A 17,459-nucleotide genomic window follows, 5' to 3' on the forward strand; every position below is an offset into this window, starting at 1 on the left:
CATCTTAGAGTGACTTGTTACCTATCAGAGGCTTCCCAGACGGCTCAGTGGATAAAGAATTTGCCTGCAATTAAGGAGACACAGGACATTCAGGCTTGATCCCTGGGTTGGGAAGATCCCCTGGAGGAGGGCATGCAACCCACTCCAGTATTCCCGCCTGGAGAATGGGCTGAAGAGCCTGGTGGGCTACAGTCCATAGGTTCGCAAAGAGTCAGACACAACTGCAGTGACACATACGCGTGTTACCTAGCAGTAGATAACCAATACATATCCATTGTCTTTCAAAGAAGTTTTGAAACTGCAACTAGGGGAAGGCATAGCTCTAACCAAACGGAAAGCTATTAGAACAAGATTTGAAAGATGAGAGTGGAGTAATAAATGGGGTGTGTCTCAGTAAGAGTCTGACTGTCCCCCTCAACCAGAAAATCTGGTTGAAGGCAAAACATAGCTCTAGGCTTCTTGGAAGCCAAGGCAAAATGGAAACTTGATGACTCATATTAAGGCTAGTTTTTTTTTTTTTTTTTCTTTTGGTTCTAAATGAGGATCGCATTTGACATGTGGGCCTTGAGATAAATAGCACCACACAACGTGGTGTAAGTTATCATGGTATCTTGCAGACATTCTACCTACTGTAGATCATACAGAGTGTGCTTGAAATATATGTATAGTTCATTTATAATGATATGCTTTGTACAATTTTCAGGAACTCTCGACGTTACAATGGGGAAAATATACTGCATTTTAAAAACTTTTAATACAGGCACTCAATTAAAGAAGTAGAGTATCAAAGCATTTATAGTGAAACATCTCCTACAGGGCACTTCCATTTCCCATGGTTAGTCCTATGCAACTGATTTCTGGTTTAATTTTCCTGGCATATTTTATCACATATAAATAATATATATATTTTGCCCCCTTTATTACATGAGTGGTAGCATATAATTGGCACCATTCTGCTCTGTGCTTGTCATTCAGTATTGACATATGACTTAAAAATAGCATTGCCCCTAATTATCATAATTTTTGATACTCTGTTTTTAATATTTCATTATTCAAAATTTGGCAATCTAAAAGAATCAGAAATAAATAAAAAGCACATGTAATCCCACTACCAAGATACTACCACTGTTAGACTCAGACATAGAGAACATAGAGAACAAACTCGTGGTTGCCAGGGGGGAGGGTGAATAAAGAGGGATGGATTGGGAGTTTGGGATTAGCAGATGCAAACTATTACATAGGGAATGGGTAAACAATAAGGTCCCACTGTATAGTACAGGGAACTATATTCCATATCCTGTGGTAAACCATAATGGAAAAGAATATGAAAGAGAATGGATATGTATAACTGAATCATTTTGCTGTACAGCAGAAATGAACACAACGTTGTAAATCAACTTACGTCAATAAAATAAATTTTAAAAAAAGATATCACCACTGTTAAACACAGTCTGTTTGAGTGTACTCTTTCCTGTTTTTCCCCTATGAATATGAAACTGTATAATGTGCTTAATTATTCAGACTGTCAAAAGCATTTTACATTCTGTGCCCCCTTCCCATTTACTTTTACACAACCCCTTTTCCTCTCCCTTGCCTTTAATCAGGTTTTGAGCATACGCAGGTTTTTCTTATGAAGCATATTTGTTTTCTTACTAGTGTTCTGCCCAGCCCAGGATTGACAAGAACCTGCCTTTTCTGGGACTTTTTCATGCTGCTCGGAGAACAGTTTTGGTTAACCTCTGTCACCAGAGCATCCCCCAGAGGGAAAACCAAAATTGTGAAGCATCATTTACGCTTACTCATAAAGGACTTTCTTAGATTGCCAAGATCAGATAGTTAGGGCCACAAAGGCTGCAGATGGCCAACCCCCTACATGATAACACTCAATTTTCAAGGGAACAAAGAGAGCCAGGAAAATCCTTTCCAACAAGAGCCCCAAAGGTGGTTGTTTCCACAAACACACCTTAGCACCTATGGGCTTCTCCATGGAGCTAGCTGCCTTAGGTCTAGGCATCCCCTCTGGTCTTGAAGTTGCTGCTATGGGGTATTCCTGTCTGGGAGTAATCAACACAGTAATTCCTTTATCCATCACCTTCCCAGACTACAAACCTTATCTCCTAACAACAAATTTTTTTCTTACTGGAAAAGGGCCAGTTATAACTTATATGTTCATCCCTTGTCAGCATCTGCCCTTCTTTTTCAAGATTTTTTTTTTGATGTGGACCATTTTTTAAAGTCTTCATTGAATTTGTTACAATATAGCTTCTGTCTTATATTTTGATTTCTTGGCCCCAGGGCATGTGGGATCTTAGTTCCCTTACTGGGGATCGAACCAGCACTCCTTGCATTGGAAGGTGAAATCTTAACCACTGGATGCCCGGGGAAGTGCCTGACCTCTTTCAAAGACTGGAAATCTAGTCATAATTGTACAGAGAATTTTGAAAAGAACAGGAATGACAACATTTCAGATAGATAACATTGAAAGGGATAAGCCATTTATAGTTTAATCTTTTTTCTAATATGCATTCTCTCCTGGGAGATAAAGGAGACCAAAGAAAGTGATAATACTAATGATACCAACATTAATTGAGGGTTTATTGATTCTGAGCTTCATGTGAAGTTTTGTGCATATTACAGTTTCACTTAATTCTTATAACCATTCTAAGAGGTTAGTACAATATTCTACCCATTTTATAGAAAAGTAAAGAACCAGGAGTCAAACTCAGGTCTCTACGACTCCAGAGCGTAAGCTCTAGACTATAATGTTCCACTACTGGACAACGGAAAAAAGGCTACAATGATTTCAAATGTGGAAATTTCAGAGTATTATTGGTACAACAGTTGGAATTAGGTACTATGTAATGTATCATGTGCCATAGCTAGCACTCTAGAACAAGAGAGTATTCTAGCACAAAAGTGAAAGTGAAAGAAAACTTGAACCCTGAACCCTGTATAATGTAATAGCTTATTAATTAATGTCTGCTGTCCCCAGAGATCCATGTAAGTGAAAAAGATGAATAAAACAGCAATTATCCTTGGGAATCAAAGACAGTGAAAGAATACGCTCTCAAATTTGATTATGTAGGTTTCAACCCCGGCTTTTGCCACCTTAGGCATCTTCTTTAAAGCCAGTTTTCTCATCTGTAAAATGGGGGATAATAGTATTTATCTGGAGGTTTGCAGTAGTAAATTAATGCTCCATTTAAAGCACATGATGCTCAGTAAATCCTAGCTATTACACTTTACCCAGGGAGTTATAATGTGCCAACAGCTTCTATCAATGACAGCAGCCTTCAGTTAAACAATCTGCAGAGATTCAATGGGCAATATTGGGCAATACATGCATTAAAAAAACCACGCTGCTGATCAGGACGCAGTGACCGTATCACTGTTAATTTAGTAGCACACCTGTAGTAGTGTTTGCTAAGAAAAGACCAACACCCAGTCTTCTATTCTATACAGATACTCTAAGTTGTCCTTGGGTTCCTAAACAAAACTATATTGCATATGTGCATAGGACGTTCTCTCCTACTCTGAGTTAGTGATTTGCAGTGGGGCTGCCCAGGCAGTCTGTCCTGGGTTAACTCTTCCTCACCTAGAAGCCAATTTAGCCACGAGAGAGACAGGCTGGGGAAGGCTTCTCTGTCATTGCTGCAAGTTCTAACACTTGATTTTTCTACCAACTGACAAGAGGGCTGCATTTGGTGAATAACCTGGCAGAGAGTAAGAAACAGACTTGGAGTTTGAATCCTGGATCTACCATTTACTATGTAGCGATATGAAACAATGTATTAGCTTCTCTCTAAACCTCAGGTTCCCTTCAGCGGCAGGAAAGGGAATTAAGATAATGTTATAAAACATGCCGTAGGAGTGGTGGGCAGGCACTTGGTAAACTGTAGCAATCATTTGCTGTGCAGATCAAACTAGTGACTCCAATCATGGTTTTCACCTCAAGCCCCTTCCTTTTGCTATGTACATATTGTTAAGATGACATCAACATGAACAGTAGTGTCCATTATAAGCAACAAAAATCCAGCCTCTACGTTTGATGAAGCACGGTGGAGGACAAAAAGAAGAACAAGGTATAACCTCTGCTTTCCCATAGTTCATAATCTTGTAGGGGGGAGTATATAACAATGTTAATTTAAGACAAACTGAGATAAGTATGGCCCTGAAGTACCATTGGAGTCTGATAAAGAAGGAAGTTATTTTGATGAGAGTAACATGCTTCATCCACGGGGCCAGGTGGAAAGCTAGGAAGACACTGGACAGGCTGCAAGCCTTCTGCTAGGTAAGCAGGTTAAGGGAGATGGGTGTGAAGAGATTCTGTTTGCCAGGGAGTAGGAACAGGTGTTCTATGGACAGCTCCTGGATTAGAGGACAGAATGATTTAAACAGAGGATGATGACAGACCTGAGGTTTGACAGGTAAGGGCTCAAGAAGTCTTCCTCTTGGCAGCAGGCTGGAGGAGTGGACTGAGAGGTCATTCTTTGGGCAAGTGTGGCAAGAAAAATTGGTGAGGCCTCCTGCCCCAGGGCAGAAGGTTGCTACCCATCACCCAAGGGTCTGGAGACACACCACGTAGAATCAAGGTTCTTTTGCTCACCTAAAATCATAGCCTCATTTACTCTAGGAGGAGGAGAAATACAGACCACCCTCTGATTCTCTTCTATCCAATTACTAGTACTCTTTTCAAAGTATATATATTTATGTATTTGTCCGAGCCAGGTCTTATTTGCAGCTCATGGAAACTTTGATCTTCATTGTAGCATGTGGGATCTAGTTCCCTGATCAGGGATCTGCTTTGGGAGGACGGAGTCTTAGCCACTGGACCACCAGGGAAATCCCCAATTACCAGCACTCTTGAGGAGCATCTTATACTGACTTCCAGAAGGGGGGGCCAGATTTGTCACTAGGGCTCATTTTCTGGGGTAAACTCTGTATTTTCTTAGAGAAAATGAGTTCCCGAGGAACACAGGGCCGTTCTGACAGCTAGTGTTTTGGTAGTGCTTGGCCCTTGGCCCCCCAGGTGGGTTCTAGGGTAAAATATTAATAACCCATCCTGGCTGCCCCGCTGAGTCTGTTATCACGTGAGGCTGCTTCCATCGTGAGCGTCAGGCCAGGCCCCTTCCTGTCTCTGCAGCACTCCTCGCCCCCATTGGCTGGAGCCCCTTGACCCCCTCACCAGGGTGTGGGCTTCCGGACTGGTCCTGATGAGACAGGAAGAACTAAGGAGGTTCTGGGACTCACTCAGCAAGAAGCCACGCCCGTTTGCAGGCCAGTCGAGACCTCGTGTCTTGGCTCCTGGTACCCTAGGCATTACCGTGTACCTCAGCTCTGATCACAGGATCCCTGTCATTCTCCTTCCATCTGAGTTTCCGTTCTGAGGAACTAGACTCAGACCCCTAAGCCGAAGGTCCTTCCCCGATCTTGCCATTGCCCCACAGGAAGTGGAGGAAGCACTGCTCTTAAAGCTCAGCCCTGGGCTGGGGCTCCTAGGCGAGCTACACGGTTCCTGCAGTCCTGTTCTCATGCTCCAGGTTCCTGACTGGGACTTAACTTCTTGGATACGGACCACTGTACCAGATTGTGCTTTTGGTCGACTGCCTCGTCCTCCGGATTCAATGCTTCACCCGCTGGGCTGGACTTCCTACTACCTGCTTCAGCTCAAGCTGCTGCCCCAATGCCCGGCTTTGCTCAGTGAGTGGGTAGAATTCCAGAGCTTGCCCCACCCCGTCTGCCCTGTTCTTCTGCAGTTAACTGAGCCGTGCTCAGCCTGACTTCAGCAAGGGTATGTGCATGTACTCTTGCTCAATGTTGACCCAAAAGTCAAAATGGAGACAGGAGACCATACCTACGCGAAGTTATTTCACATACATGGTTCTATAATATAAAATTACCTAAAACATTATTTTAAAAATGAAACACCTCAATTATCACACAAAACATATTTTAAAGGGCTTAATGGGCTTCCCTGGTGGCTCAGACAGTAAACAATCAGCCTGCAATGCAAGAGACCTGGGTTTGATCCCTGGGTTGGGAAGATCCCCTGGAGAAGGGAATGGCTACCCACTCCGGTATTCTTGCCTGGAGAATCCCATGGACAGAGGAGCCTGGTGGGCTGCAGTCTATGGGGTTGCAGAGTTGGACACAGCTGAGTGACTAACACACCAACAGACCCAAACATTCAAGTGCAGTGGGAGCTTCACCCCTCCCCTCTTCCCCCCTCCTCCTCCCAGCACCACGGCCTGGTGGATAATATTTGGAATACGTTTTGGTTTGTCTTAATAGCCTCAAATGACCTTCATTTCAGTTGAAACAATTGAAGCCAACATTTCCAAAATAGAAATCAGGTAAGAAGTAATGTTTAACTTTGTTAGTCCAGTAAACACCTTTGGAAGAGTAGGCCTGTGCCTGCCAGCAACTTGGCTGTATCTACATGTTCTCTCATAAAACCGAGGAGGTCACCTACTCTAAAGTCAAAGTCTGCCCAACCAGCCACCACTGAAATCCAGCCCCCAGAGCATTACTCAACAGGAAAGGGGTGAGTTATAGAGTGCTGCAACAACTTCCTTCATAGCTCCTGCTCAGTAAGAATCTTCTGAAGCTATTGCTCTTGGGAAAGACAATTAGTTTAGATTCTGCTTATAAAACAAAGTGCCCTTACATGAAGTAAGGACACACGATAGTCTGGCAACTCACTGGAAAGCGTCTGGCAGCACTGCAGTCCGAGGTCCAGGCTGGGACTGTCAGGGTTTTTTTTTTTAACCCAGGAAATATCATTTAAGTCAAGAGGACCAGGGGGAAATCCACAGAACAGTCTGCCTCTTATAACCACACCACTTCCTCATTTCCATCCCCGTCTGTTAGGATATTACTGCTTTGGAAATTTTTTCTTTCTTGAAAAATCTCAAGTCTAAATATCAGCCCAGTAGGACATTCTTTGATCTAAGAAGTCCAATAATTAACACTCCAAATTGGTCCTTCCACAGGGCTCATTCTACTGACCCTTTGGAGTGAAAGTCAAATATAAATGGACAGTGAGGAAAAACCTTGTCTGTGAGAGTTTGAAATAATATGTAGTACAGACTCTTATAGACAATACTTTTTACTCAGTTTATTTACTGTTTTAAAAGCATATTAAAAATTTTAGAATCATTTCTTAGAAATTTATTATTACTTTTGTGTGTTTAAAAGCAAGTTTATTTAGAGAAATACACATTCCACAGGCAGAATCCAGTCAGATTCAGAAGGTGAGAGCCTGAATGATTTCTTAGAAAAATAATTTTTCTGTGAACATCCAAACTGGATGAATATAATCAATGCTATTGATTTTAAGGTATAGAGATTAGCCAGGAACTAGTATTTTGCCTAGAGATAGGAGTTACTGGGGACTGAAAATAAGGAATTTTCTTTTTTTTTTTTTTACTATTACAAGCAAGGTCAGCACTGGCCCAAGAATGACTGAACCTAAGGTAGTTTGTGCAGAAATAATCAGTAACTTTCACCATTGCTTCATTATCAGGACTTAACCAACTATAAATTATACAGGCCTTAAAAATAACTGTTAACTGGAGACATGTCCACCTGTCTGCTAGATAAGACATATAACATTTGCTATGGGAGGAATATTAAAACATATCAGTTTGTTATTTAATGTATAAATGGCATTTAAATATCACAGGTTGTAGTAGGAAAGCAATCAGTATCTTAATTCACTTGAGAAGGAACAGAGAAGAGTGCCACAGAGCGTCTGACTTGAAATTTTAGGAAAAACAATTATTGATAAATAATACACTAGCTCTGTTCTGCAATATGTTTCTCTTAACTATTCCTATAATAAAGTCCTAAACATTAATTTGTAGGGAATTTTAGATAACTGTTTATTTATCTGTTCCTAGGTTATGATCCAATGGGCTTCCAACGGAGACTGTGGTATAGCAGACAAGTGTGACACAGACTTGAAGATCTGTGCTTGGATCCTGGCTTAGTCGTCTCTGAACGACTACTATTAGGCAAGCACTTCTCTGGAGGACTAATTCTTCCTAAGTCAGAACAAGATAACTAGGCTGTAAGGAATGCATGAAGTAATTCAGTGGTTATAAACTTTCCTCAACCTTATTCTGACAAAGGTCCATCTAGTCAAAGCTATGGCTTTTCTAGTAGTCATGTATGGATGTGAAAGTTGGACCATAAGGAAAGCTAAGTTCTGAAGAATTGATGCTTTTAAACTGTGGTGTTGAAGATTCTTGAGAGTCCCCTGAACTGCAAGGAGATCCAACCAATCAATCCTAAAGGAAATCAGTCCTGAATGTTCACTGGAAAGACTGATGCTGAATCTGAAACTCCAGTACTTTCGCCACCTGATGCAAAGAACTGACTCATTGGAAAAGACCCGATGCTGGGAAAGATTGAAGGCAGGAGGAGAAGGGGATGACAGAGGATGAGATGGTGGGATGGCATCACCAAGTTGATGGATGTTGAGTTTGAGCAAGCTCGGGGAGTTGGTGATGGACAGGGAGGCCTGGCATGCTGCAGTTCATGGGGTCGCAAAGTGTCCGACACAACTGAGCAACTGAACTGAACTGATTCTGTATCTAGTAATGCATAATCAGAAAACAGATGCAAATCCAAGTCCAAAATAGACATTTTGAAGTAATTGGCCTCTATCAACTAAAACTAAATTTAGACCCAGGATTGCCCCCTAATGGTCATCTCTTAGAAATGAAATCTCGGAAAACTCCCAAAGGCTGGCTGCTGCTTCTTCTGATCTCTAGCATGTATGCTAGAATTTTTCTCCAAGGAAGATCATCTCCAAGTATGTCCATTTAAATAAGATTTAAGTTGGTACAGTTTATTTATCTTTAAAAATACTTCTATAACTAGATTAAGCCGTCTTTCCAGGTTTTAAAAATAATTTTCCTTAGACTGTCTCTCCTTGCCCCCAACTTTGGAAAATTTTTTTTTTAAAAGAGCAAAGATAAAGAGCTTCTGCCCAACTCTTTTTTGCATCTTATGCCAAAGTACAGATATCTTGTCTTCTGGGTGTCATGATGAAGGTTCAAGAGCTGGTTCTTTATCCTAAAGGATCGTATTACCACAGGTTGTTCCCACTTTTCAGGTATTTATCGATTTCTTAATTCTTGGGGCAAACTTAAGTCTTCCAAATCAAAAGTTAATGTTTTATCCCAAATCTACAGCCCATCTTATATCAAAACATGAGTTCAGCATGGGTGGACTTAAGAGGTCACACTAAGAAAGCTACCTCTCCCTCCAGGAACCATACATATAGGACCTGGCACACACACAGCACTAGAATTGTAAAAATTTGTATCTCAAAGCGAAACACTAGCACCTCCTTTTTGTTGTCTGCAAGCCTTAGTCTTTATCTACAAAATGAGGATAATATCATCTACTTTCTTAGGATGTTGGAAAGGCCAGAGGAGGTTAATACATGAAAAGCATTTAGCATAGTTCTTGATAACACAGAAGGCATCAAAAAATGACAGATATTATCAGTTACCTCCCCAGTCAAAAAAATGTCAGTTATTTTTTGGAAGCAGGCATTGTATTGCCACTCACAGGCATGAAAACTCCTCCGAGGAGTTATTTTCTACCATGGTTACTTTCTGGGACCACACCTCAACAATTTTCAGTGGGTTCTCCACAGGCATTAGAGGTCCTGCTGGTGGTATTTGCATTGGGGAAATGGACCTGCTGAGACAACAAAGTTGAGAACAGTCTATTGAAGAGAATGATAAGCAACAAACTCTTCTAAGTTCTGGGTATTTGACAATGAACATGGTGGTGCTTAGCCTTTAAGAAAAGGAAAGTTCAAGGACTAGAAATACACAGGATTGTTAGGTCTACTGCACCCTCTAGTGGCCACAGAGAAGACTGCATGTGTAAAATCCTAGTTTGGTCGAAATTGCAATATTGATGCATATTATACATCACTCTTGAATTTAAAAAATAACCAATTTGCCTTTATGTGTTCTCTGCCTATGTCAAAACAAAACCTAATATTAATAAAAGCCAATGCTGTCACAATTTGATCCATTTGGTTCTCTTTATTCCCTGCTGAATGAAAATACTAATCAATAGAGGAAAAGGCACAGGCAATGCTACCTTTCATGCTCTATGGACTCTCAAGTGAGGACTGAAGATAATTGCCTTTGTTGCTTTATGAAAGGGAATTTTCAAATGAGCATCTTTCTAAAACAGCAATTTTTTCACCAAAGGGTTATTTACAAGACAAGGTAATAATTAAACATGCCCAAGACTATGAATCTATTCTCAGCCCAAACCCTTCATTTTTATAATGGGTAATTATAGTAAAAACTTCAATTAACCAGAACCCTCAATTAACATGATTTCCCCTCTTGCACTCTATTTTTAGGACAAAGTGGTGGAAAAAAATCATAAGACATCATTCATGTGAGTGATTTAGTTTGAAAATCTTTTAGGATAGAATATGCTATAGTAAGCAGAAAAAATCTTGAATAAAACTACATCCATACTATGATAACCAATACACAGGAAATACATACATAACAAGAGCTGGAAGACAATAAATTATTTTGCTGAATATTGTGGTATAATGGTAACCTTTCTATTTTACTATCTTTTTAATGTTACGTTGTTACATAATTAAAAATCAAAGAGAAGTAATGTATAAACTCAACATATATACTGCAACATTTTCTATTCTACATCCATGTAGCACTGAGTCTGAGAATCAGAATCTTAAATCCTTCAAAGATCTCTATAGATAGTCAGAAAAATATTTAAGACTGTCACATCCTATCAAGAAAGAAAAATAGGTCACTTGGGGAATATTTCCTTCAAAATGAGCTGAAACAAGAAGGGCTTATTAGTTAATTTTCAACTAATTTGAAAATAAATGTATCAGGACATTCCTTATTCAGAAGTGTCAGTCTTACTCAAAATCTCACTGCAGTACAAAACTCAACAGTCCACAGGATAAGTGACCACTCCTGAATAGAAAGCTAATGATACCAAGTCTATCTATTTAAAATACTGTTTATTTGTGATTTTACATTAATTAGCATTACATCTAAGAGCAATATCAGATAACATTTATACATTTTCCACAGGACACAGAGGTTCATTGGCTCATTCTTTATGCCAAAGCAAGTAAATAGAGGCATTAGCAAAAGGTGCAAATAGTTCACTGTTGCATTTAAAAAATACTTATGCACATTGCATTCATTTAAGATATATATATTTTTAAAAAGTTATGGAAAAGTATAGTTCACAGGTTACTGTTTCTACATACGTTGTAATACAACATAAATGATGTAGAACAAAAAGAATCCTCAAACACAGAATTAAGCAACTGAAGGTTTCCACTAAGATTAAAACACTGATTCCAGTAGTTAGTGAGATCTAGAATGAACTTTCCAGGCTCCGTTTCAACTTTGCATCATCAAACACTCACAGTCAAACAGAACCAGCCCCGCAACACACTATAATCCATGGAATTTTTTTTACACATCACTCACCCTCCAGAAATATTTTGGATTATTTTTACTCATTGACTATTTTGGATCACTGATTTTACATTGATTTGTGACATTACTTGGGTGAAAGAAAAAAAAAAACTATATTAAGCCTAGGTTTAAATTTGTATTTACATTAGAAGAAAGTTAACTGAAAAGATAAGAAAAATTGGTAAAAATTAAGAAGTGGTAGTTTTCTCATGGTGGGGGGCGGGGATTAGACCCACTGTTTCCTTCTTGTGCCGCCTTCTGAAAATACGTAACGTTAAAAGGATTTCACCCTTTTAAAACTTGAATGTCAACTAAGAAATACAATGGTTTTGGCAGAGAAACAGAATTTTAGCAATTGGGGACATGCTGTAAGTAAATTACACTTCAAATCCTATCATGACCGTGCAGCATCAACCCAGAACTCTTCTCATAACACCTCTCTTATTCCCGTCACTGCTCACTTCCTCTCTCAGTCTCTTTCTTTCCATTTGGTTACCATATGAGGGCTTTTTCATTCATTAGCAATACTAAGAGAAAAATACATTATAAGGTTCAAATATGAATCTTGTTATGTCTTTAAATGCTCTAATCCCCTTTTGATACTAAGTCCCTGGATTCTTTAATTATATTTAAAGTATACTTAGTACCAAGCAGCCTCAAATGCGCTCTACTGTTAAATGATTGGCTAATATGCTTATGACATTTTTATACTGAATGGTATACAAACGTCTCAACATACAAAAATCGTTTTTGCCAGAGTTAAACTAAATAACCCATGTTATGCGTATAAAATCCCCTTCATTGAAAAATAAGGGGGTTTCTAAACTAATAAAAAAGGAACTTTTCAAAAATTATAGTTTACTAAAATGACCTTTTTTTTTTTTGCAAACAAAGTTACTTCAGGTGAGGAAATTTCATACTATGAATAAAATTCCAAATGAATCTTTTCTTAAATTTAAAAAAAACAATTATGTGCCAGTGTATACTAATGCTATAGATTCTTATCTTAGAAGCTTTTAAAGCATTCTGTTAATGCCCATTGAAACAATGGGAACCCAAAAGTTACAGTCAATAATCATGATAAAAAACTATAATCTCATTACCAAGTGAAGCAGGTTTTGAGAAACAAAAATTCTCTCACTCGTTCACTGGTAATTTCTTTCCAACAGATATTATGTAGAAGGCCTGAAGTAATTCAGACAGATATCTGTTTGTGGGGATTATAATAATACTTCATGAGGGCAAAGCTAATCAAAACTAGCAATTGTTTAAAAATTCAAAACCTTTTTTGGACATAGAAAATGAGAGATGACTTTGAAAGTGTTTTTCATAATATGTTTTTCTTTTAGTAAAACTCTTTCCAGTTCTTAAAAGTCCAGTTTGCTACAGACCCCCAATCTGATCTACCACTGCATGTTAATGATCAACTTATATGTGGTTTTTAAATGTGCAACGTCACATTGTAATAACAATTATAAAAAGACTCTATTTAGGCTTCAACTTTCTCCTTTTTTTTGTTCTTTTTCAGAAAAGAAGGAGTGCGGAATTTCTTCTTTTTCTTGGATGGTGATTTTGAAGGTGAGCCTTCAGGTGACAGGACTTCTTCAATTTTTTCTGGAGACTTGATGGTTATCTCAATGCTTTCTATGGTGGTGCTTGTGGTTAACCTGCTTACTCGCTGAGCAAGCTCGTCTTCAACACCATGCACATCATCCTTGCCATTCACTATCAGGACAGGTACGTCCATGGAGATGAAGCTTTTGGAAAATAGCTCATGGTTTTCTACAAAAGGGGAAGATTTTTTTGTTATTTTATATAGTCAACATCTTTGCTTTATAAAACTGAAATGCTTAAGCAATGTACTAAGGCATTACTTTGATCCCAATAAAAACAGATGATTATTTTAATAGACTATGGGCCTATTAGCATGAAGCTAATGCTCTTAAATGGTTTAAACGGAACAAAGTTGTTAGAACAAAGAATGAAGGCTAGATAAGTCCAGTTTGATGAATTGACAGTTTCATTGTAAATCAAGTCAGTATAAATGAGGAAGACAACATACATATATTTTTCTTTAATTTTGGGGTCATCTGGCAATCAAAGTTGAAAAAGATTTCATGCTTCTGATTGGAAGATATACAACAAACCAATTTTAATTTCACAAATTCTTAAGAACTATTAGGTTGCCAAAATCCAGATTAAGGTAAGTCAGTATAAATGCTGAACAAAAGTAGCACCCCATAATAATAAAAGAAAATAAAATCATTGGGAGCTGTAAGTAAAATGCATGGTAAGAAACTTACTGTATCAGGTGTTCAATTTCTTTATATGAAGACAAATGACAGAGGGACAGACTCTAAAGATTAACTGGGTGAAGGCTGTGGGGAATTACATTGAATACCTTCTAATTTTTCAGGGATATTTTGCGGTGACTGAGTTTGAGACTGAATTTGTGAAACAGATGAAGCGTCATCTGACAGTAATTCCTGCTCAGCATCTGTTGGATAAGAGTTTAGTTAAAAGCCATGCGAAACAAAAAAGCATTAAGGTTTCAGGAAGGTTAGTGCATACATCAAATACCTACATACACAGGCATGATAAACGCTTCAGCCATGAGCTGAGCAGGCTCACAGTTATCCCACACATCGATCATTGTGTGGAAAGAGGAAGTTAACGTGTTAACACTCCGGCTGCTACTGCTAACTTGACATACATGCTTTAAGGAAGCATGGCTACTGGCAGCCCAGGCAAATAATATGTAAGCATTTAGCTTTTGCTAGTGTTAGAAAACCAAAAATACATTGAGCAGCCAAATGAAAGGAAATCTGAAAGCCTCACCAATGATGCTATATTAATGAGGCAAAATGCCTCACTGAATTTTTGAACAATTTCCAATTAGTGATTCCTATCAGAGCAATATTAGTGAGCTGATTCAGGTCACAGTGAAGGTGGAAGAAACTACTTATAAAATTATATATAAAAGGAGATGGTTCTATTGTGCTATATTTGTTACCTGGCATCTTTAGGCTTTCAAAAAATAAGAGATTAAAGAGGGACATTTTACAAAATACAAAAATAAAGTTTCCAACCTTATGTTAGAATGAACATAAGTTGAAGAATACCACTTAAAACATTTAATGTGATTATATTAATGAGTCAGGATGACTCCCTTTTGTGACAAAGACACTATCACATTGATGAGATGAGAACTGTTTCCTGGATGATCCAGATGTCATTAGTTCTTTCTACATGATATCATCAAACAGGCACAAAGATTCTTTAACTAGTGGCTCTATTTCGTTTTTGGTAAAAATTTCAACTGTGTGTTGAAAATGCTCTAAAGCAGAGGCTCTTACCCTCTTTTGGGGTCATAGACTTCTTGTCCTCTACCTGGCACCCCTAACTTCCTCAAATATAAAATTAAGCAAATATTAATTATATTTTATATTATATTTAAGTTTTATATTATATTTAAGATATTTTTCGGATGGCTCATAGATTGTCTGAAGCTTATCCAAAGACCCAAGACTGAGAACCCTCTCTATAAAGAATCTCTTATTCTCGAGTAAAAGTGAGCTAGTATTTAATTGGCGTTTTCATAAACAGTTCTTAAATGCAACCCTTACTTAGGGTTCTGAAGTCAGAAAAAAGAAACCTCACTAGAGTGCCCATGTGCTTAAGAAAAGTCACATAAAAATTCTAGCATCCCACTTTATTTTAGATTTGGAAATTACAGTACTGACATCTTGAGACATCCAGGAACAACAGAGATTTTACAAAACATTAAAGCCACATACCTGTGAATGTACAATTATGTCAAAGTAAAACAAAATTTTTTAAAAAGCCATATTTTCTGAAATGTTTAAATCTATTAATTTATCTACATTTACTTTAGCTAGTGATTCTTTACTCATCTGGGGATTTCACTTTACTATAGACTTTCTGCTAGCAATCAGATTGCTTTCTAAGGAAAACAGCCTTCTCTACATGTTAACACACATGGTATGTGGTAGCTCTTCACATTTTAATCCTACTTACACTCAAGTAAAGACTCAGAGAGAGCACATGGAACAACTGATGGTAAAGAAACATTAAAAAAAAAAATCCTGACTACCTTCTATCATCCAACTCAAGGGGCTCTGTTAGCAGTGTAGTTAGCTGGGGCTTAACTTCAAAGTGTACTAACCTTCCAGGCCTTGCTGTTTACGTTCGATTGTCCTCCTATACTCTTCAAGTTCTCCTTCTGTGAGATGACTGAAGGGGTTGGGAGGAGCTGGTGGGGCATGATCATCATCTTCAAACTGCATGGTCTTGCGAAGAAAAACACTGACTTGTTACCAAGAGTTTTACTCATATACATATATTTATTTATATATATTTACATATATATATACCCACAACTTCATATATACCCACTTAAATCTATATATGATGTATGTGACACCCCAACTCACAACACCCATAAGAAATGATAAAGTAACACGCTTTAAAATATTCATATCCAGATTAGTGATTTTAGACTACTGATCCAATAGACTAAAATTGCCAATGATGCTCCCTCAAGCCTGCATAGGTCAATTTTAGTAACTCTTAAAATAAAAGAAAACTAAACCAAGTTCTAGAAACTTCCACGTAAGAAATATCTTAAAAACCAAGAATGCCAAAAAGCCTTTGTAAAAAAAAGGTTTAGAAAAATGAAACTGTACCAAGAGAACTTTTAAAATCTGCTATGAAAATAAACTTGTACCTATTTGCTCTAGGAAAGAAATTAATGAGACTTTGAGGTAAACCTGGCAGATTGAACCCATGCATTAAAAGACAACTCATCCCAAAACCTTACTAAAATGATAGTAAGGGAACAGTAGCAAAAATGGTATAAACTTTTAAGGACAAGAGAATGGAAGAGGAGACAACACAGGATGAGAAATGATAACGCATGGTTGGAAGATGGAAAGCAGGTTCAAGAGTAGGTGGCAGATATGAGAAAATTGAAGCCTTAGCCCTGCAAAGAAGGATGCTAAAAAGGAGCCTGCCTGTGTGCCTTGTAGAGGTCTGATAAGGGTCAAGTACCACAGAAAGTGGCGGTGAAGAAAAGCTGAAAAGGGACAACTTAGAAGTGTGAAGAAGGATCAGATAGATTCTCAGGTCCCCTTTCCTGTTCCACACACATGCGCACTGCTCTCTCTCTCATCTCTGCAGAAGATCAGGGGCTTATTCTTCCGAATGACTGATTTGGGGACACAAAACACAGTTAAGGGCTCCCAGGATGACGGAGGCAGACTGGCAAGAGACTAGAGAACTCTCCGGATAAATTAAATGACCCCAGATGAAAGAACTACAGATACCAGCACTTGGGCATTCCTGAAAGAAACAACCTGGTCCATATCCAGGCACCCTGCAGAGGAGCTCCCCAGTTCCCAGACTCTGCACACACCTGGGCTCTGACTGGCTTTCACTGCCTCATTCTTAAATACAGACAGACTACCACGGACTTCCAGACGCTGGAGGAAAAGTTTCCAACATGGAGGAGACCAGAATTAAGAAGAAAAAGGGAACTCAGAAGAAACAGACAATAAAGGCAGCCGAAGAAAAATTCAAGTTGATATCCTCAGAATAAGAGGGAAAATAGGAAATACTGTATGAGAAAATATTCCAAGATATTATAAGAAAAAAAAGGAACACTCAGGGAATAAGAAGTCTTAAAATTTTTTTAAAAATCAAAATAGAAAACTAAATAGAAGGCTTAGAAAATAGAGTCAAGCAAATCTTCCAGAAAGTAGGATTAAAAGACAAAAAGAAAACAGCAAAGAAAAAAATCAGAGGCTTAGTCAGAGATCCAGCTAACAGTATATTAATATATATCCTGTGAAAAGGAACTGAAAAGCCTCTTGATAAGGGTGAAAGAAGAGAGTGAAAAAGCTCAACTTTCAAAAAACTAAGATCATG

General features: G+C 38.4%; 1 protein-coding gene across 50 annotated transcripts in view; it reads right to left on the minus strand.

Annotated features, from left to right (window-relative positions):
- Positions 1-11,027: 11,027 nt before the first annotated feature.
- ADD3 (adducin 3) overlaps positions 11,028-17,459 on the minus strand; it is a 127,967-nt gene continuing 121,535 nt past the window's right edge. For 21 of the 50 annotated variants that reach the window (XM_081541466.1, XM_081541527.1, XM_081541615.1 and 18 more), the window contains 3 exons: positions 15,700-15,823; positions 13,915-14,010; positions 11,028-13,295 (listed from right to left, as the gene is read on the minus strand). In XM_081541466.1, the coding sequence (XP_081397592.1) occupies positions 13,003-13,295; positions 13,915-14,010; positions 15,700-15,823 (513 nt within the window). In that variant the 3' untranslated portion in view covers positions 11,028-13,002. Of the gene's footprint in view, positions 13,296-13,914; positions 14,011-15,695; positions 15,824-17,459 lie in introns of all 50 variants that reach the window. The other 29 variants (XR_014068860.1, XR_014068866.1, XR_014068864.1 and 26 more) reach the window with 3 other exon arrangements.

The sequence above is a fragment of the Giraffa tippelskirchi genome, chromosome 2, assembly GCF_054371585.1.
Source record: "Giraffa tippelskirchi isolate mGirTip1 chromosome 2, T2T-mGirTip1v1.2.pri, whole genome shotgun sequence".
Lineage (NCBI taxonomy): Eukaryota > Metazoa > Chordata > Mammalia > Artiodactyla > Giraffidae > Giraffa > Giraffa tippelskirchi.